We start from the raw sequence: 21,539 nt of genomic DNA on the forward strand, positions 1-21,539 counted from the left end.
CGAGAGGGTGAAGATCCCCCTTGCCTAGGCGTGCCCACCACCTTCGAGATCTCCTAGGAACCTGGTCACTCCTGAGGGTAGGGACGGGGTGGCTCCCACCAGGTGAGCTGACCCCCGCGCACCCTGAACGGGCCACCAGGGGCCCCACGCGGCCCCATACCCCAGGCAGGAGAGCGATACACCTGCCTGGGGAGTCACAGCACTACCCGTTCACACTGCCTGCGGTTGGGGGTGGGGGGGAAGCTGCCCATGGGTACCCCCTCTCCATGCTAGGCCCCACACTCCCTGCACATGCCGGACAAGGAGCTGAGCCAGACAGGTAACTGCTCTACCTTGTGGCAAGAGCCTGCAGCGAGAGAGGGATGAGTCTCTGCTCTATGGGGGTACTAAGCAAGGGGGCTCCCTCCAGATCCCAGGATGTACCTGCCAGCCCTCACCCCTACGTTACATGGGGCTCCTGTAACCCCTCAGGACCCCCTTCCCCAAGGGCTGCACCCCCCCTCAGCGCTGGGAGCACACCCAGTACGTCACCCTCTGAAGCCGCTGCCACGAGTGGATCCCCAACCCCACGGCTGCGGGCAGGGCTGGTACCTGGCAGTGCAGGCGCCTGGCGAACATGCCGCGGGCGAAGGCCTGGATGGTGACGGCTGCTGCCTGGCTGCGGAGGTACGAGCGCCTGGCCAGAGCCATCTTGAAGTTCTTCTGCAGGATGAGTGCGGCGCTGGTCCTCCTCAGGCCCCTGACGAGCCTGCACAAGGGCAACAGGCACTGGGCATGGTGAGCCAGAGCCCCCTGGGGCAGGGCAGCAGAAATTAGGCCCCCCCCTCCCCCCAAGAACAACAGAATGACCCCCCACAGCACAGTCCCAGGGTCTACCCTAGCCCCTTACAGGCCCCCGCAGCAGAGACCCACCACCAGGTCCTGAGGCCAACCCCCCCTGCCTCCCTCAGCTCAGAGCTAGGGCACTGCTCCATCCACCCCCACCCCCCGCAAATGAGACCCAATTGCAGCTGCTGGCCTGGCACCAGCTTCTCCTGGCTCTCGTGTCTCTACTCTGGGATTTTTACAGTCGCTTTTGAAATGCAGCCACCTCTAGGGTGGAGCATGGCTAGTGCCAGGTCCCCGCCTAGCCCTACACCTGATGTAGCTTTCGAATGCTGTTTGCCAGCCAGACACTCTGCATCAGCACTCTTAGCTGCTCCGTTCCAGTGGCTGGGTACAGCAACAGGCGAGGGTGTGATGGTGCCCCCCATAAGTCTTTATGGAAAGATGCTTATGAATGTATACAACATAACTGGAATATGTTCTATGCTACATATGCCATGTAACATATCTATGTAAAGGTTATGATCTACTGAATCTATTAATCCTATTTGTATGCAGGTATCATTTTTGTATTTGAAGTTATGAATATTGGCCGTGTACTGCCTTGATTTCTAAATAACCTTAGTAGAGCATTTGGTCAGCTCCTGGAGAAAGGAATTCACAAAGTTAAGTGCCCAAATCAAGAAGCACTTAAGGAACAATGCATTTGGAAGGCTCCAATCCACATAAGAAGTCTTCCTGGAGACAGTCAAGATGCCATGTGGGCAATGGCTTCTGTCTGTAAAAACCTAGTCATGCATGGACATGTGACTTGCCCAGGTGACTCCAGAACTCCATCTTGGAGCTGGACTTTGCATCGGAGAGAGGAGGGGGGTCTCCACCCACAAGAGAAAGTCTATTTAAGCCCATGGGAAACCCTTCCATTTTGTCTTCAGCTGGCTAAGGAGATAGCCTCTCCACCCCAAAGGATACCTAAAAGAAACTGGAACAAAAGGATAGTAACTACAGGGGGTGTGAGTGCTTGCTGGACCCAGACTAGAAGGAGACTAGTCTGTAAAAGAGCTTTCTGGAACTGGTGAGGTTTTTATCTGTATTCAGTTTGATTAGACATAAAAAACTTGCATGTTTTATTTTATTTTGCTTGGTAATTCACTGTGTTCTGTCTGTTACCACTTGGAACCCCTTAAATCCTACTTTCTGTATTTAATAAAATCACTTTTTACTTATTAATTAACCCAGAGTATGTATTAATACTTGGGGGGAGGGGCAAAACAGCTGTGCATCTCTTTCTATTGGTGTTAGAGAGTGAACAATTTATGAGTTTACCCTGTATAAGCTTTATACAGGGTAAAACGGGTTTGGGCCCCATTGGGAGTGGGGCATCTGAGTGTTGAAGACAGGCACACTTCTGTAAGCTGCTTTCAGTTAAGCCTACAGCTGTTAGGGGACGTGGTTCAGGCCTGGATCTGGGTTTGCAGCAGGCTCCTGGGTCTGGCTCAAGCCAGGCAGGGCACTGAAGTCCTAAGCTGACCGGGCAAGAAAGCAGGAGCAGAAGCAGTCTTGGCACACCGGGGGCAGCTCCAAGGGGGTTTCTGTGATCCAACCCACCACAGAGGGTGCCCAGAAATGGGTCTCCAGTGATGCCAAGGCAGAGCCACTTCAATGCCTGGCTCAACCTGCCAGATGTGGGCAGCGTTTGCAGGGCATCACCTCTCACCTCCGGGCCAAGAAGCCCCGGGAAAAGCGCTGGAGGCAGATGGCTGCAGCTCGCATACGCAAGAAGTGTCTCCTCCCCAGCCAGCAACGAAAGCTCTTCTGAATGAAGACACAGGCTGCTCTCAGCCTCCTGCCACGCAGCTCCTCCAGGAAGGCCACCTGGCCAGCACGGAAGAAGATCTTGCCCTTCCCGCACTGGTATTTGTTGGGGTCCTGTAGGAAGAGAACAGTGAGATCCATGACCAGGCAAGTACAACTGGGCGGAGCGAACTCAGACATGGGTGCTCCATGCTGCAGGCTTGGATAGCAGTAGTGCTGTGCGGGCCCTTCTGGGCACCAGGGTCTGGCTGGACAGACCCTCTTCCCACAGCTGACAGCGGGGCAGGGGAGGGGCTGCAGCATCCAGATCATCCCAGGGAGAGGGGGTATTAATCCTTTAGACACCGAACGCTCCCTCCAACTGCAGCGCTCCCAGCACCGAGCTGCACAGCCAGGAGGTATCACTGGGACATGGGTCCCCAGAGGGTAAGCCGCCTTTCCCGGGTCAGATGGGCAGAGCTAGGGACTGAATCCTAGTGCTCCCCAGATGGTCTCCAGCCTGGGCGGAAAGGAAGCTGCAGCATGCAGAGACCGGCACAGGCCTCTGCCTGCCCAGAGAACGGGGACCCTCAACTTGGCCATGGGACCAGCCTAATGCCAGCTTAGCACAGTCCAGTCAGCACTAGCTGGCAGCAGCTCACCCGGCCTACATGGCCCACCCATTGACTCAGATGCCCAGGACTGTCTGGGAAAAACCCCCCGGAGGATTTCAGCCAAAATCCTTAATATTCCAGTTTGGAAAGGCTGCTGCAATGCCTCCTGGGAGTTTAGTTCAGGGGCTTCTCGTGCCCCTTCTCTATAGCAGAGGCTCCCAAATGTTGCTCACTGTGGACCCCATTTCCCGATCTGCCAGCTGCCCATGTCCCCACAGATACTGTGTGCTCTTCACACTGCCTGGCTTTGGCCATCGGCCCAGGTTTCATGGTTATGTACAGATCTAGTTACAGGCACAATGTGTACGACCAAAAAACCCAACTAAGTTTGAGCTCACTTAGACTGGACAGTTGCTGGGCAACTGAACCCACATTGTACAGTGATTGGAGGCGAGGGATCTGTACGTCAGCATCACCCTGTATCTGTTCTCATTGGTACATCTTGTGTAAAATACGGTAGCTAATTTAAGTCAAGAAAGTCCCAGTTTTAAAGCTTCGTCTAAGTAGCCTATTAGGAAAATGCAATTAATCAATAAATAAAATCCACTGTCATGCAATTACTCCCACGTGCCCCACAGAGAGGTCTCGTGTACCCCCAGGGGCGCATGTCCCACAGTTATAGAACAGGGGTTCCCAGAGGCAGGCTCCATGGCCAGAGACTCCTAGGACGAGCTGCTCGCCAGGAAGGCAGACTGGTGCATGGAGGAAAGGCAGCCCTCCCGGGGAGCCAGGCACACGAGAGATCCGGACCACCCCTCCCACCGGGCGATGCAGCGCTGTCTCCACAGGGAAGTTGGTGGCTTTCAGCAGAGTCGACGTTTCCCACGGGAGCGAGTTGCATTTGGCAGAGGGCTCTGGGCCAGGCGCCCTTCTGCCAGTCTCTAGGATGGCGTGGTAGCAGAGGGACACTGGGCAGGCTAGTCCCGTTATTGAGAGGAGACAGATACTGCAGCACCTGCAGGCAGCGATGCCTGGCCCCAGACACCTACTGCCGGAGGCTATGGCACAATCCAGATGGACTTGGCCCACGTGTTTCCTGCAATAGTGACCTCATTGCTAGGAGGGAAGGAAGGGCCCATCAAGCCCACACGGCCGGGTGCACCAGCAGGCAGCTCCCCTCAGGGCACGGAGGAGCGGCACAAAAGGCTGGGTGCAGTAGCAGCGAGGGCCTTGGAGCCTAGAATTTAATCCCCTGCTGCCCCATTCAGGGTCCTCCCCCCGGGACAGCAACCCACAGGGCTCTTACCTTGAGCAGCCTCTTGAGGACAAGCTGGCAGGTCTGCCGCTCATCACCGCCCATCAGCTCCTCCGGGCGCATCAGAGCCCGGTACCTGCTGGAGAACTCCACGTACGTCCACCTGCGGAGGGGACAGAGGCCAGAGCCAACGGGGAGAGTTGGAGCACGCCAGGGACTCCAATGCCCCAGCAGAGAGGAGGGCAGGCAGGAAACTCCTGGCTTGGCCGTACCTGGATGGATAGCCAGAGGCGCTGATCTGAATGGTTTCCAGGACCCCGCAGGCTCTCAGCTGCTCGACTGCTCGCTTGGCATCAAACCTAGAGCAGAGAGAGAGAGTCAGCGCCCTCCGAGCGAGGGTTCCTTAGGGCACATGGCAGGTTTGGATCTGCCATGCCGCCCTCAGCCCAGGCCTGGGCCGGCCACCTCCTTGCTGACTGTTCATGGTGCAGCCACCTGCAGAGGCGCCAAGGGGAACGAGGCAGCTGGGTTGCAGCTCCCAATCCAGCTGCACAGCTGCTCGGGACAGCAAGGGAAGTCGCCCGGCTCTGCACTGGACCAAGGAGGCAGCCAAGTTTGCTACTGCAGAGCCGGAACAGACTGCTGCTAGTCTCACAAGAGCTCCTTGGTGATGTGGGTTCCCCAGACAGCAGCTCTGGCTGGAGTCTCCCCCGCTCCAGCCCCCGCCCCATCGCAAAGCTGCCAGGCACTCACTCGAAGGGCCGCTTGCGGTCGTTGGGTGTGATGCAGCGTATGTAGTGGGGCACGGTGCTGCTCAGGGTCTCCATGAGCTTGTGCAGCGATGCTTTGAACTGCAGGGGACAGAGCGAGGTGGCTTAGGTCTGGGTGTGGATGCAGTGCCCCAGAGGGGAGCCAGGGCTCCCGAGCAGGCTCGGATCTTGTCCTCAGCAGAGCGAAGAGGCTTCTGGATTCCTTGGGGAGGGTTGGGGGCCCACCAGAGCTGCATTTCCCACTGCCCTTCATGGGCACAGGCAAGGGGCCTGGCAGTGGGTGGGCAGCAGAGAGCACCAGGACCCATTGTCCTAAGCTGAAGGCTGGTCCAAGGGAGGAGCGGAACCCCTGCATGCAGCCCCTGGATACCCAGCTGCCCCTTTCCAGGCCACCTTCTCACCTGGCAGCACTATTTGGGGCTTTGGGTGCTGATAAGCCTCTGAGCAGCCTGGAACCAGAGTCCCCAGCCCACCAAGCCTGTGGGTCTGCAGCTAAACTTGGCAGCTCAGACCAGCCCCAGCACGCGGCAGAGTCTGAGAACGTCCGAGTGCTTGGGCCCATCTCTCCCCACCACCCAGCAAGAGTGTTTGGAGCATCTCACTGCCGGGTCACAGATCCCTCCCCTGGGAGGGAAAGGCCCCGACTACCAACTGTGCTGAGCACCTGCTGGCCTCTGGGGACAGCAGGATTTGTAGGGGCTCAGCACCTCTCAGGCAGAGCCAGCCCAGGAACATTTCATGGCAGTGGAGGAGGAATCTGTTCAGCAAGTTGAGAAGCCGGGAGGGGTTTGCACAGGGGTGGATGCTCGATGCTGCGTTAAAAGGGGGTAGTGACATGGGGAGGGCATAGGGCACGCCAGCCCCGCTGTGTACCTGGGTGGAGATGGGTTTCCTGTGCTCCTTGTCAGTAGCTGGCAGAGACCTCCTGCCAGGGCGGACGGTCACCCTGGACCCATGCGACCTGCGGGAGGGTAGGGCAATGCTGCTGTCCCCCTCCTCCGGGAAGAGCTCGGCCAGCAGCGCAGACTGGGTGGGGAGACATCAGAAGGATCAGAGCCAGCCGCAGGCCATGAGTGACACCTACTGGCCAGCAGGAACAGGCAGCCAGCAACCCCGAGCCCTATTGCAAGGGCCAGCCCCACGGCTCCCAGAGCTACTGTGGGGAGCCACCGAGCCAGCTGCATGAGAACTGCAGGCCCTGCAGCAGGACGCAGCCCTCCCCACAGCTGCCCCAGTGCTACTCATGGGCCTCTCTGCACCAGCGGGGGCGTCGGGCAAAGAGTCCGACACGCATAGGGCCCCGCGGAGCCACGGGCAGCATGGATCTGAGCCTGGGGTCAGTATAGAGCACGACAGGCACCAGCCCAGCCTCTGTGTCCCCCCGGGTTAGGAGCAGCTCATCCCTGCTCCCAGTCAGGATAAGTAGCAGCCACAGCCCAGAGTCCCCCGCCCATTGCAACGCACCCTAGAGCTGCGGCCCCTCCATGTCGTGTGATGAAACCTGCAGGAAAACGTCCAGCCAGAACTGGCAACTTGCAGGCTCAGCCACCAGTCCCTGTGAGCACCCGCAGCAGACGGAGAGTGGCCTGTGACTCCTACCCCGTGGGACCACTTACCTTCTGCAGATCCACGGGACGGCAACGAGGGGGTGGTGGGGGAGAGAAATGACAAACCGATTAGTTTAACAGCAGCGTCACCGTTGCTTTGTCTGCCGGCCTTTCCCCCCTCCCCAGCCCAGGTTAACAGCTCCCAGAGTCTAGCATCCCACATTGCAACAGTGGCCTGGAGCCCCAGCACAGCAGTGAGTGAGTCTCCCCGCCCCCCGCCGAGCTTCCCATTCCCAGCCACCAGCTCTGCTGGCGAGGCCTGGCCTGTTGGGATTGCACAGGCCATTCCCATCCCAGGGGGGTCTAGCCAGGCAGCTGCTTTACAGGTCAGTTTACAAAAGCATGGGTTTATTTTTGGGAGCCCCCCAAACACCAAGAGAAATAGAGGTCTGGCACCCCCTGGTGGAGGTGAGTCTTCATTTTCTGACCCACCCACAGCTGAGTCTGCACCAAGCCTTTGCAGCAGCAGCTCACGGCAGCAGAGAAGGGGGCCTGACAACTCAGGGCACCATGGACGGGACATGACCCGACCCCAGTTAGTCGTTTCCTACATTGCTCCCCTGGCATCTGGCCTCTGCACCACAGCTCTCATCACCCCCCACTCCCCCGACACACACACACACACACACCCCACCCACCCCATGGAGTGAGGGCTCAGGGTGGGTGCAGCTTTTGTCCTTATTGCAGGACATGTGGGTCCCCACCTTGGCACCCAGTGAGGACACTGTGCCCCCCCTTCCCCCCAGGTCAATTGTGTTGACAAGATCTTTTTGTTTGCAAATTTGAATACTAGGGCTCCCCTGCCACTCCAGGTTTGCTTGTGGGGGGGGGGGTGCGCACGCAGGTTTGCCAGGGCACTTCTCCCCAAGATGCCAGCACTGCTCCTTCTGACCCACGTGACGATCCCCATCCCGGCACAGGATGGGGATGAACTTCAGATGACACCCGTCTACCACCTTCCTCTGTGCAGTCTGCTGCCAAGCACCCCACCCCCACCCCGCTGGGAGGTCCATGGGCTCACCTTGCTGGCTCGGAGGAGCCCGATCAGCTCTGCATGGACAGTGTCTTGGTTCTTCTCCAGGAACCCACTGCACTGGTACTCCACCTGTGGGTGAACAGGGCATGCAGGAGGCCTTATCAGCTCCAGGGTCTCCTGGGACAATTCAGAGCCCAGAGGTCTCCAGAGCAGAGGTACTGGGGGTGGGGGAAATCAAAGCCAAGGGGAGCTGGGTGCCTAAAGCCCTTGGGCCTTTGAGAAGCCCCAGCCCGTTTGTACCAGGTGGATGGGAGTTCGATGCTTGTTACACAGGAGGGGTGGTGAAGAATTTCGCCTAAATAAGTATTTTTAAAAAAAGCAGACTGCCCTCACAGAGCCAGGTCCAGCCCTCAGCAAGGTGAGCCCTGGTGTCATTCCCAAATGCTGGCTGCAGCTGGAATTCTCTGTTTAACCCATGCAGACAAAACACCCCCACCCCACCCCTGCCCAGGCCAGACAGAAGCATCAGGCTGGAAGGGGCCTCAGGAGTGGTCTAGTCCTGCCCACAGCACCCGCTCCAAAGGGACTAGAGCCCCATGCCCCAGCACAGACTGCTCAGGGTCCCAGTGGCCTCTGGGAGTCGGAGGCTCAAAGCTCACCAGCCTGCCTGGGATGCTCTAACTAAAACCCAGAGGGGCTGGAAGCTCTCTCAGAGTGGCAGCTGGTGCCGTGGATGCTCCCAGTGGGTGCCAGCTAGGGTGGGGGGTGTCTCATGGTATTCAGGCAGTGCCACTTGCAGCCACACCCCAACATCAGTGGAGAGACCGTCTCTAGACGCTGGATTCTCCAGAGAGGTCTAGTTTGATCTGCACCAGCTGGTCCAGGCCAGGCCAGGCCATTCACCAGCAGTTCCCCTCTCTGCAGAAATGCTGTGCCTTTTGTCTCGCTTCTCCCAGCAGGCCTTGCACCGAGCCTACAAGTCACCTGATCTCTAGGAACTACGAGTCCCAGGATCCCTTGCACTGTGCAGTGCAGAACCGCGAGCTTGTTTCACAGTGCTACAGATGCGTATTTAGGCACATGACCCCTCCAGCATATCCCAGCCAGAGCTCAGACTCCAGCCACTGGCTGCCTTCTAACTGAGCCTGCTTTGTTTTCAGTCCCATCACCATTCCAGGAGCCCACTCAGCCCTGGAGCGAGGGGCAGGAGGGGGCCAGCTGCAGACCCACTGGGCCCTGGTGCACAGGGAGGTGGCTTTCGCCTGCAGCCAGCCTCCTGGGCACCCAGCCCCAGTGGAGCGCGGACAGGAGCAGGCGGGCACCGCAGTGACACTGCGGAAGCATGAGCTTTGCAGCTGAAGTCCTGGGCCAGCTGGGTTCCCACCTGCTTTGGGAGAGCCCCACTTCTCCCAGTGGGCGCCACAAGGAGTCCGGTGGGGTTATATGACAGCATTCGTTTGGGAGAGAAAACTTCAGGGTTCAGAGTGTCTGGATTTCTCTAAGACAGACTTCCCAGCCAGCTCCATTCTCACCCCAGCTCAGACAGACCTTAACTTGGGCAAGTCTCATAGCCTCTCCTATAGGCCAGTGGCCCCCCCACCCACCTGGGCCCTGGGGACCTTGCCCCCACCCCTGGACCCTCCTACCTGGCCTGCGAAGTGGTGGACAATGAAGGCATCTGTGGACATCTTGGGCTTCTGGAAGTGGGGGCTGTGGTGAAGGTGCCTGTCATAGAGCTTCTGAGCCCAGCTCACGTTGCTGCCGTTGGGCATCTGGAAGGCAGAGAAGGCGAGTCAGACAGCAGGAGGCCTGAGGAACAGGACGCACTCTGTTGACCCTAGGTAGGGCAGCCACCTGCAGCTAGGGATTTAGACTACTTGATTCCAAGGCCAGATGGGACCATTGCAATCCGGGCCGACCTCCTGTACGAGCCAGGCCAGAGAGCTATCCCCAAAATCATTCCTAGAGCCCATCTCAGAAACACCAGCCCATCTTCATTTAATCAATCAGCAGCAGCGATGGAGAATCCACCACGAGCCTCGGTAAATTGTTCCAACCGCTACTCTGGCTGTCAAAAATGTATGCCCGTCCTCCACTGAAAGGGCACTTTGTCTAGCTTCAATTTCCAGCCACTGGATTATGCAAGACCTTTCCCTGCTAGAGTGCAGAGCCCATTATTAAATACTTGTTCCCCACACAGCTTCAGATAGTCAAGTCACCCCTTAACTTTCTCTTTGTTAAGGTAACTAGATTAAGCTCCTCGTGGCTCTCACCATCAGCCAGATTTTCCTTTGATCAGTTTCCTGGCTTTTCTCCGAAACCCCTCCAATTTAGAAGCTGTAAGCTATTCCCCCTGCAGGGAATTTGTTTGAGAACAAGTTGTCTCAGGCCTAGGACAAGAGACTGTCCCATTACACAGGCTGGAAGGAGAGCGCTGGACCCTCATACCCCCCTCCCCCAAGCTGGCATCGCCCACAGATGCGCTGCTGGCCTCCCGGTAAAGCAGGAAGGACGCTCACCTTGCACTCCTCATTCAGCAGGTCCAGAATGCCCAGCTTGGCCTCGATGAGGTCGATGCAAGGCTGGTTGTCGTAGAAGTCGATGAAGGTCCAGGGGATCTCCTCCTTCATGTATTCCTCCTGCTCCAGCTTAAAGACATGCTATGGGGGAGGGATGGGAACGGGATCAGAGCTCTTCATAGAATATCAGGGACCTCAGGAGGTCATCTAGTCCAACCCCCTGCTCAAAGCAGGGCCAATCCCCAATTTTTGCCCCAGAACCCTAAATGGCCCCCTCAAGGATTGAACTCACAACCCTGGGTTTAGCAGGCCAATGGTCAAATCACTGAGCTATCCGCACAGGGTTGGGAGAGCAGTCGCCAGAGTTTGGTCTAGGTTTCAGTGGACCCTGCACTGTTGCCCGACGGCCAAGCCAGCGGGCCATCCCTTCTGCCTGGGAAGCTGCTTGGAGATGCAAACCACAAGGGCCCTTCTGGCCATGCCACACAGACTTTAAGTGACCACAAGCTGCAGGGAGGGGAGAATCGGGCCCTAGGCTGCCTGCTATGGTAGTTTGCCTCCAGCAGCTTTGCACAACCCTGCCAGGACAGGACTGGGATTCAGGGAACTGTTGTAAGGGCCACTCAGGTGTTGAGTCACCAGAACAGCATTCTGCATGGGGGCGGGTCCCTACCTTCCCAGCAGGACCCTGCTCCATTTTCTCTGGTCATAGCCCTTACTCTGCAGGGGGAGCACTCCGAGCCGAGAGCCCCCTGCAGGGGCCGTTCAGAGGCTTCCGTTCCACAATGGAATCAGGTGCCCAATTCCCCTGGGCTCTTGACATTTCCAGCCCTCCAGGCTAACCAGCACCCAACACGCTAGACAAGCACAGCGCCCAGAGACTGACCTCCAACGGAGACCAGACTAGCAAATTCTCCAGCTGCCCAAGAGCCATTTATAGTGACATCAGCTGAACCCCCAGCCCTTGGGCAAATGTGGCATTCACTCTCCAAACAAGCAGAAGCCTCGTGAGCCAAGGGAACGTCAGACGGGGACAAGATCAGTTTACACTTTTTTGCAGCACACTATTTAGTGGCTTCGTGTCTCTTCGCAGCTCCGTATCATTAGCGGAGTCAGCAGGGGACAGATACCATTTGGCAGGAAGTTCCCCTGATTTTCAAACTCTCTGTTCAAACGTGGAATGAAGATTTTAAAAAGTTTAACAAAATGAAACTAAGAAAGTTGTTTTGATTTGATCAATTTGTTCCAATTTTGATTGTTAGCTTTTTTATTATGATTAAAGTCTTTGTATAAACGGAGTTGTGTTTCAAGAAAAAACGAGCCTGTTCCTAAAATGTTCAATTGGGACACTGACCGAAATGGTGTCAAAACTGACCCTTTGGAAAAACAAAAAACACAACATTTTTATTGGAAAATTGAAACCAAAAAAGTTCCCAGCCAGCTCCAGACATTAGGGGTTTGTGGGGAACACGGAGCTCCAGCCCTACCGGTGGCCGGTTCTCTGGTGAACGCTGTAACAGCTGCCCAGGGACTTCCAAGCACGGTTACAGGCGCAGCCTAACTGGTCTCCGCACTAAGGCGCCAGGCCCAGAATTCAATATGCAGGTGTCAAACTCAGTTGAACTAGCAGAAACTGTTCTTAAGAGCCATCTCAGGCAGTCTTTCAAGGCTCCCCTAGGGCACGGAGGGGGAGGCAATTGTTGGCAATTGCTACCACACCCACAGCATGCTGCCTGCTGCTCTTTGAGAGCAGCCGGAGGACACCAGGCTTGGGACAGAGCAGCGAGGGGAGAACAGACTTCAGGTACCCAGTGACCTTCCCCAGCTAATTCAGTTGTTAGTTTGTTTTACCGTAGCACCCAGGAGCCCCAGTCATGGACCCGGGGCCCACTGCGCTAGGTGCTGTACAGATGCCAGACCCCCTGCAAGGGTTCCGGAGCCTGGCAGGAGCGGGGGCAGCACTGACCAGGTTGAAGTGCTGCTGCAGCTTCTCGTTGGCATAGTTGATGCAGAACTGCTCGAAGCTGTTTTCTGGGAACGTCTCAAACCTGGGGGAGAGACGGGGTGGGGGTGAGGACGACGACAGGGGAGCTGACAGGGTCTCTCCAAGGGTTTGTGCTTTTAAACAAGGAGAATTAGTGGGAGAAATAAATCCAGCTGAGTTTAGTGCTGGAGCAAAGAGGATCCCTGGGCCTTACACACTCCTCTCCATCCCATTAGCTTCTGCAATGCCCCCAGTTGCCCTGAACCCTCGTACCTTCCAGAGGGGGTGGCGTACGATAGCCTCTAGGCAGGAGGCCAGCAGGGATGGCCAGGGAGCACTCACCAGCGAGAGCAGAAGATGGGGATGGGAAAAGGGACACTGCTATGGTCCACAGCTGGCCAAGCCCAGTGAGCGCAGACAACCAGAGCCACTCTCTAGCTTGGCCCAGCCATATACCCTTGTCTTGGCCACACGGGGCTGGAGTTGGATTTCCCAGACTGCCAGGTAGGCACCCGCTCCCCACCAAGGGGGAAAAAAAGGAACAGAGGGGACCAGGAGAACTAGGACCTGCCAGCTCAGAAGACCCCGGAAGAGACTGTCCAGGGAACTGGCCAGGTGTGTGGAGAAAGGATCACCCAGGCAGTCCATGCTCTGAGGCCGTATCACCTGGTTAGTGTGGGGCACCTACCAGCTCACTAGTACGGAGAGGTTTTGCCAGGAAGGAGCCTATGCAGGTTGGCTCCCCTCTGAGCAGGCACAGACCTCTCCTTCACATGGGGGTGCGCAGAGGCTGGTCCAGCCTCCGTGCGGGGCCTGAAGCGAGGAAGGCTGGACTCAACGCAGGCCTGGTCCTTACCCGTAGATGTCCAGGATGCCGATGGAGGCGTGCTGCCTGCAGGATGCCCGCAGGGCTTTGTTGATCCTGCTCACGATCCACTTGAAGAGCTGCCCGTAGATGTGCTTGGCCAGGGCATCGCGGGAGTTCAGGGCCTGCCGCCTGGACATGGGCTTCACGTAGGTCTCGCCGGCTGTGACCAGCTTGCGGTTGCAGAGCCAGCGTGACACCTGGGACTTCCCCACACCCAGCAGAGAGCAGAAGAGGCCCAGGGCTTCGCCGTCTGGCTGCATGGAGACAGAACCCTCTCGTCGCTGTGGGGCAGGGAGCGACCCCATGACACCCAGCTAGTACTGGGATAGCCTCTGGGGGGCTCGGCAGAGCACCCCACTCCGAGCCAACAGCCCAAGGCCCATCCAGCCGCCCCTCACCAGCCTGGCCCCCTCACCTCTAGCTTGGCTGAGGCAAGGGCCACCCTCGTCAGCCGGGCCCCCCGCTACGCCCAGGGCTGCGGGCTACTGGAGAGGGGACACCCACCGAGCGCTGCAGGGTGGAGGGAGCTTACCAGCTTACCTCAGTGAAGCAGCTCTCCCCGTGCCGGTCCTTCGCGCGGAGCCGGATGTTGCCCAGATGCAGGATAGAGGCCAGGATGCTGAACAGTTCCAGCTGGTTTGACTCATGGACCCCTGCAGAGCACACAGCACATTGTGCCCCACCAGGCCAGGAGCCGGGCATCCCCATGGAGAGGGCCACTAGCCACTCTTCCTCCCGCGTTGCCCCAGGACAGCTTCAGCTCAGACAAGGAGCAAGTTCCAGCCACGCCCCCTCAGCTGTGACGTGGGGGCAGGTTGGGTGGAAGGAGCACAGAGCTCTGCGCACCCCTGTGGCCTCTAACTCTGGGCAGCTGCCCATGCCCGGCAGTTCCTATTGCCCAGTGGGACACGTGCCCTCCCATGCCATGGTCACACCCTGTCCTGGTGGCCGTGGTAAGAGGGCAGCGTCCCGCAGCCTGCGATCACTGTGGCTTGCCCATAGCATGCTCTGTGGCATGCTATAAGGGCTAGGAAATGGGGGTGGAGTTCGGAGGAAGACTAGGGACTGGATTACACTTCCCAGTTAGGTGGTCATAAGGTCGAAATAAGCTACCTAATTAGGTCAGCGTCTACAACCTTCCTCCTGCAGAGGTAAGTGCCCTACTACCCCGACAGAGCAACTCCGCCTCCAGGCACGAGGCTTATGTCGGTGTCGTAAGGGTGATGCGGCGTGTGTAGACACCGCGTCCCTTACATCGGCTTCTGACGGTCTTGTCAATTTCATGGCCCCCACCCAGCTGTCCCCCTTCCCCGGAGGGCTGGGTAAGGAGCCCCAGCAGCCCTCACCCCTGCCGGGAGCCAGTTTTACAGTGACGTTGACAAGGCTCCCCCCCGCCCAGAGAAGCCCCAGGCAGCTTGCCCTCTGGGTCCCAGCGGGGAACTGGTGGGGGCAGCCTGCCAGGGCTCAGAACCATGGATGAGTCATTCCTTAACCACCCACTAGGGGGTTCCTCGTGCCTTCCTCAAACATCAGCCCGACTGAGCCTGGTCTGGCGTGGTCCGGAGACCCCCATGCTCTTAGCAGTGACGATACAAAGCCGGTGGGGACCGTAGCACTGCATTCAAGCCAGCTGCAACCCCCAGCCGGAGGTGGTACCAGGACAGGCAGGGACAGCTACCCAATAGCGAGAAGGCATTTCGCGTGCTCTCCAGGTCAGCAGCGTCATCCGTCGCCTCGAGGTGCGAGCACTGCCCCTGGTTGGTGTAACGGAAGGATTCAGCCCCACCTGCAGGGTTAGAGATGGATCAGCTCCCAGTTAGTTCCCTTCTGCTGTGACGGAGCAAGATCAGCAGAACAGCCGCACGCAAGCCCCACTACCTCCGTCTCTCCTCCCACAGCTTCCCTCAGCTACTGGGGTAGCTATGGCCCTGCTCCCAATCCAGACACGCATCCCCATCCCTTCCTTGGCGGGGCATGGCCAGACACCAACGCGGAAAGCAGCCACATTCTTGGTGCCAGGCAAGAGCCGAGAGCCCCTTGAAAACAGCTTCTTCAAGATGGCCAGAAGCTGAGCCCCACTGCCGGTCTGGGGAGGGTTTTAGGAATTAGAGATGTGGATCACACACACAAGTTCAAACTTCTTTGCGAGAAGATGACATATTTTTTTTAATCCCCCCTCCCGCAAAATAACCCACCACACTGACGATTTCCAGATAAAATCGTCTGGTGGGCTGAAGGGGAGCCAGGCTCCAGGGGTTCCCACAGCTCCAAAGCCAGCTACCCACGAGTCCCCAGACCTGTGGCAGTCTGTTTAATGGGCTATCCCAGAACTGGAGGCCCTGGAAATCCTGGGGCCCCCAGTCGCCTACCAGGCAGCCTGCCAAGAAGCCAGGCAGACGAGTTGTCAGGAAGCCAGACTGGAAACCAGGCAGGATTGAAACCTGAGGAGCTTTGTCCCAGTTGAACCCCCTCCGCAGAAAGTTTTTGATTTAGAACAGGCACATTCCCCCATGGAATAATTGTTTGAGGAGCTTTGCTTATCCCTGTGAACCCAAGCAGTGTGCCGCGTTTCTCCTCTATACACTGCCAAAAGCATTTACCTTTTCAGTTTGCCTGCCATGAATATTGTCCAACCAGCCCCTGGTTCTCATGCTGCGGAACAGGTCAACAACAAGGGGAGAGGTCCCTTTAGCCCCAGAGCCACCCTGGTATCCTCACCTACCCTCTAGGTTCTCTGATCCATCTCCACAGCCCTCGTTTGAGGGGTCCTGTATAGACCCCACCCCAGCCTTGCTGCTTCCCAACTCGGCACCACCCGGAGAGCTGCTGCGGGGACAGTGCATGGGGACAGCTGACTGGGCTCTTGCCCGCACGCTGGCTGCCCAGGGAGGCACTGGTTCTCTGCCTGGGGCACTTACCGAGGCCCAAGCCTTGGAACTCCGGCAGCGCAGCCGACGCACACAGCTGATAGAAGATATGGTAGTTCCTCTCAGCTTTTGCCTGCACAGAGACAAGCAGAACAGCCGGTTTGGGCCAGATTTTCCTGGATCCCTCCCCCTGTTGCTACCTCATCCCTCTGGCTAAAGGAATGCCCAGGCCATGTCAGATACCGCTATCCCCCTCCTCCACAGTAACAAACCCATGCTAGAATGGGTACCTGGCTACCCCATGCTTAGCTGCTGGTTCACATAAGAGAATAAGGGCCTACTATAGCTACCAGCTAAGAGTCTTGCCCTGAACTCAAGAAGAGCCTCCTGCTTTTGGAATCGAAGAGTCTGAGTTCAGACTCCCTCCCGCTCAAGCAAGAGTTTATGGAGGAGCACTGCAGCCTGGCTACATAGCCACATCTTTCAGGTCTGCCTGGATCTCCAGGCATCTCAGCCATCTGCCCGCAGCTCCAGCCAGGAGGGGGGAGATGTAGAAGGCAACAGGGAAGCATTTCTCCAGCTTCCCATTGGAATTTCTGGTCACTGTTTCTGGAATAGACATTTTAAATTAGTTTATTAGCAATATCGTGGATTTTCCCTTTAAAAAATGGAAAGCACATTTTAAAGAGGCTCATTTCCAAAAGTGAAAAGTTAAGTAGAAAAAGGGCACTTCCCCCCCGCCCCCCAGACAAAAATGTTTCCTCCTTGAAAGTCAGCCAGCCCTCCTGATAAGAGGCAACTAGGTCTTGTTCTTACAGATTTGCTCCCTGGAAGGAGGGTTAAGGTAGCAACTTTGACCCGAAATGGGAGCCTCCTAGCTTAGACACCTGCATTGGTCAGCCAACAGAGCTCCTCAGCTTAAGCAAAGGGTCTGTGGAACCTCCTTCCCCATGATTGTCTGACGGAGCCTGGATTTGAACTTTCAGTAAGCCAGCAAGGCTCAGCCACTTCCTCCAGCTTTGCCACTGGTGGGAAGTTTGCGGAGGAGGGCATTCATTGGTGTGTTTAACTCACTCACACAAGCTCTGGACGAATCGGTGGTGAAAACCACACACATCTAGGTCCTTTCGGTTGGCACGCTTTGGATGATGGGGTCTTAAATTTCAGTAAATTCTCATGGAAAAGTTATTTCAGGCCTTCCCTTTTTCCAGCTTTACCACAGAAAACAATCAATGATCCTGGGGGCTGTTTAGTTCTCCCCACCCCCATTTTCTTTTCACAAGCGTTAAAGTGAAACAATTAAAAATTAAAAGATTCTCCATGTCCTTTGTTGTGCTGCATGCAGGGGCGAGAGAGAGGGAGGAAATCGCAAGGTCTTCTGTTTCCTGTTGTCAAAAAGGCCCTTTTAACTCTCACGTTTTGGTTCAGGACGTTTCCTGAAGCTCTAGTCAAGCTGTGACTGCACAGATCGGGCACGTTGGGGGGGCGAGAGGGTATGGAGACGACAGATTAAGACTCAAATGGAGCCTTGCATCTCAGTCAGCAACAGTGGTCCCTGCTCAGCCTTATATGAGCAAGGGCCCTGGGGCCAGGGGAGAGAGTGTCCAGTAGTCAGAACATGTCATGCGGCTTTACCACCACCTGCCATCCATGCACCCCCCCCCAGCCCTGGGCAGGTCATTGTACCCCCAACCTCATGCCGAGCTCCGTTGCACTGTAGGAGCTCTGCCCCCCCACCCCCGCACACAGAGCCTAAGGACTTCGGGTAGTATTTGGAGCTGGCATTGAAGTCCAAAGCAGTAGGCAGTGATCAGGTGCGCAGGGATAAGGGGGAAAATGTTGAAGTATATACACCCCCCCACACACTCTGCTGCCTCTCAGGCCCTTCCCAGAGTCCAGTTCCTCAGCATGCTCAGAGCCAGAGCCTGGCCAAGGCTGCAGTCCCAGCTCAGACAACAGGAGAATCCAGCGAGCAAGGGAAAGCGCCAGCCACCTTTACGTGGGTCTATAAAGGGGCTTTGCTTACCCTGCTTCAAGAGCTGGACCGTCACCCAGTCAGTGATACCCTGGGCTGCAGTGCCCTAGCCAGCTGGTGTGTATACCCCCTCCCCTGCACAGTGCCCACCTGGAAGGTGAGGCGGGATTTCTCCAGCAGGTAGGTTTTCATGGCAGCCCCGACAATGCGATACTCATGGCTGAAGCAGATTTCCACATATTTCCCAAAGCGGCTGCTGTTGTCGTTCCTGGTGGTCTTGGCATTTCCAAAAGCCTGATTGGGAAGGGAAATGGTGCTTAGCCTTAGATCTCCGAGTGCCTAGCCAAGGAGCCGCCTTACTCCCATTTTACAGGTGGGGAAATGGAGGCAGGCTGGTATGGGACTTTCCCGGGGTTACCCAGCAGGTCAGTGGCAGAACTGGGAACACAGCCTAAGTCTCCTGAGTTTTAGTCCAGTGCCCTGCCCACTAGGCCACAGTGTAGAGTGGGTCTATGCACACACCCCTGCCTCCACCCATGCTGAGGGAACTGGAATTGTTTAGTCTGCAGAAGAGAAGAAAGAGGGGGGATTTGATAGCTGCTTTCAACTACCTGAAAGGGGGTTCCAAAGAGGATGGATCTAGACAGTTCTCAGTGGTAGCAGATGACAGCACAAGGAATAATGGTTTCAAGTTGCAGTGGGGGAGGTTTAGGATTGGATATTAGGAAAAAAATTCACTAGGAGGGTGGTGAAGCACTGGAATGAGTTACCTAGGGAGGTGGAGGAGTCTCCTTCCTTAGAGGTTTTTAAGGTCAGGCTTGACAAAGCCCTGGCTGGGTTGATTTAGTTGGGGATTGGTCCTGCTTTGAGCAGGGGGTTGGACTAGATGACCTCCTGAGGTCCTTTCCAACCCTGATATTCTATGATCATACCTGGGACCACACATAGGTGGCAGGTACAGGGCTGATCAGCCTGCAAGCCCTGAGCTCTCTCCCTTCCTAGCTGTGTTTGCAGTGAGAAGGCTGGCATGGGGCATGCCTTAGGGAGTGTTCCCCAAACAGTGGGTCCTGACCCTCCAGTGGTCATGGGAAGGTTCTAGATGGGTCACAAACCTGGTGCAAAGGGGAGGGGGTGGGTCACAGTGGCAGCTCCTGTCCCACTGATCTGGGCCCAGCTCCCTGCTCCTGGCAGACTGGGTCACAGCATCACTCTTATGGCCCGGCCACCCAAGCCGTTAGGACAAGGGGCAGCTGGGCCAAACCCGCCGCGATACTGCAGCCCATATTGAGCCGGGCCCAGATCTGCAGGACAGACTTGCTCTCCAACACGTGCAATTGCAAAGAGAAAACGCAGCTGGTGGGTCGCCTTCGTAACACGTTCGGGAACCGTGGCTCTAGGGCCTGGTGCCCTCGGGAGACCTCACTGCAGCAGCCTGGAGCCCAGGCAGCAAGGAATCCTGCTGAGAGGCGTGTAGAAATGGGGCATCAGTGCAAGACAGGCTGCGCACTGAATGAGGCCGGGGCTACCTGCTCCCTAAGATCCAGACAGAGACAGCCTCCCTTGGAGGAGAGGAGCTGGGAGCACAGAGGTGAACTGTGCCCCGATCAAGGTGTGCGCGGAGAGATGGGTCTGGTGGGATCAGAAGAGTCTTTGGGATGCCGAGTGGTCCCCAGACACCCTCGCCCAGCCCCACGAAGCATTGTCAAGACACTGGATGCAGCCAGCAGGGCCCGTGGGGAAGAGCCCAACTGCCATCAAAGCAGCCGACAGAAACAGGGGAACAGGCACTTCCAGCTGCCTCCCTTGCAAGTGCCAACCTCATTCTGCCTTTGGGTGGGTCAGGGCAACTGGCAGGGCTCCCATCCTGTGGCTCAGCGGGCTTCCAGGCAGAGACCCCCTGCCCTGCAGATTTCCTCTTGCTCTTATGCCACCCATTGCTGGGGGGCCTCATTCCCACCCCCGTTCGGCCTGCAGGGGAAGCCCCTCCATGCTGACGGACCTTGGGACGGAGAGGCCTCCTGAGGTCCCATGTGCAGCCAACCACACCACAGCTCTGTGCTCTGCCTTCCCGATACAGGCGCACAGACGGCCCTGCCCGCTAGCTACAGTGGGGGGAGCCGAGGGGATAGACGTGGGGAGATTTGCTTCACCCTGCCCTCCCCCGCACCCTCAGAGGGCCTCAGGGTAGGGAGGTCTCCAAACCTTTCTATCCCCCGGCTGTGGGAGCTGTCCACTTCCCTCACCTTGGGACCCAGAGCCCCAGCCCTACAGCTGCCGTCACTTCCCAAGGCAGGGGGTGGGATTCCCCATCTCCCACGTGGAGCAGAGAGGGGAGGGGAAGAACCCAGGCGGGCTGGGAACTGCAGCTCCAGACACGGTGCACCATAGGAGGGGAGCAGAGAGCTGCCTCCTCAGAGCAGGATTTCCTCCCTCCCCGCCAGCCAGCCGACAGGCCCAAGTTCAGCAGCGAGGAGCACAGCGAGGGAAAAGGAAGCAGGAAAATGAGGAATGCCAGGCCCCCCGCCAGGCTGCTCTGCAGAGATCCCTTCCCTCAGCCCCTTGAGGGGCAATACTGTGCCAAGGACAGCTGCACAGCGGCCTGCTCAGCGGGGGCAGGAGGCGAATCTCGCTCCAGGTAAAGCCTGGATCTATGGGGCACCTCTGCCCGCGAGGAGCCTCTGTGGCAGGGGAGCAGCCAGCCTTCCAGCTGGATCCACCTCCGCTGCCTCCAGAGGGCATTGCTGCAGCCCCAAGGGACCTGTGCAGCCAAGGAAGCCCATGAGCAGGAGAGGGAGCCCTCGATATCCTAGTCTCAACTAGGAATGGGAGTCCCCACACCCACCCTGGCAGCCCTCTAGGAAGCTCTCAGCCATTTGGCGAGCAGACAGATTCCTCCCCCTGTCAGACAGTGGATCTGGAGCAGCCATCCCTGCTTCTTCCCTCCCCTCTGGCATGCCCAGGAGAGGCTAGCAGCACCTACCTCCATGATGGGGCTCGAGGCCAGCACCTTCTCCTCCATGCTGGAGTCACCCATGGATCCCCCGACCATGGCAAAGTACCGCATGGCATATTTGGCCGATGCCGTCTTGCCAGCACCCGACTCGCCGCTGATGATCAGCGACTGGTTTTTGTTGTTCCTGTGGGAGGCAACGGGAGCCCATCACAATGGGAGCTCAGCGAGGGCAGAGACTCCGTAGGAAGTTGCCCTCTTTAGTGATGGCTGAACCGCCAGACGATAAGGGGCACAGCTGGGAAAGTCACCCACAAACATGGAGGTTTCTCCCAGCCCCGAGTTGGCTCTGGATGTCCCATGGGATCTCCCAGGTGTGGCTGGGCCAGGAGTGCCCTGAGGGCCCCATCTGGCCTTTCGCAGTTGAGTTAGGATAGGCAGCAAAGTAGAGTCAGGGTGGAGCAGGGACGAAGGCTGACATGGGCTGTTTAAGTGCAGGTTCAGGCTGGGTCTGAACCGGCCTTAGCACTCTGGG

The 21,539-nt window shown here is 57.4% G+C and overlaps 1 protein-coding gene across 1 annotated transcript in view; it reads right to left on the reverse strand.

Annotated features, from left to right (window-relative positions):
• LOC140903395 (unconventional myosin-Vb) overlaps positions 1 to 21,539 on the reverse strand; it is a 74,703-nt gene that overhangs the window by 24,714 nt on the left and 28,450 nt on the right. The window contains 17 exon segments of the mRNA XM_078850626.1: positions 592 to 748; positions 2,543 to 2,754; positions 4,540 to 4,651; positions 4,761 to 4,847; positions 5,242 to 5,339; positions 6,132 to 6,284; positions 6,875 to 6,877; positions 7,887 to 7,970; positions 9,488 to 9,613; positions 10,361 to 10,501; positions 12,327 to 12,408; positions 13,201 to 13,466; positions 13,753 to 13,865; positions 14,891 to 14,998; positions 16,131 to 16,212; positions 18,205 to 18,348; positions 21,035 to 21,191. Coding sequence (XP_078706752.1) covers positions 592 to 748; positions 2,543 to 2,754; positions 4,540 to 4,651; positions 4,761 to 4,847; positions 5,242 to 5,339; positions 6,132 to 6,284; positions 6,875 to 6,877; positions 7,887 to 7,970; positions 9,488 to 9,613; positions 10,361 to 10,501; positions 12,327 to 12,408; positions 13,201 to 13,466; positions 13,753 to 13,865; positions 14,891 to 14,998; positions 16,131 to 16,212; positions 18,205 to 18,348; positions 21,035 to 21,191 — 2,125 coding nt within the window.

Source organism: Lepidochelys kempii, chromosome 25, assembly GCF_965140285.1.
Source record: "Lepidochelys kempii isolate rLepKem1 chromosome 25, rLepKem1.hap1, whole genome shotgun sequence".
In the NCBI taxonomy this organism is placed as follows: Eukaryota; Metazoa; Chordata; order Testudines; family Cheloniidae; genus Lepidochelys; species Lepidochelys kempii.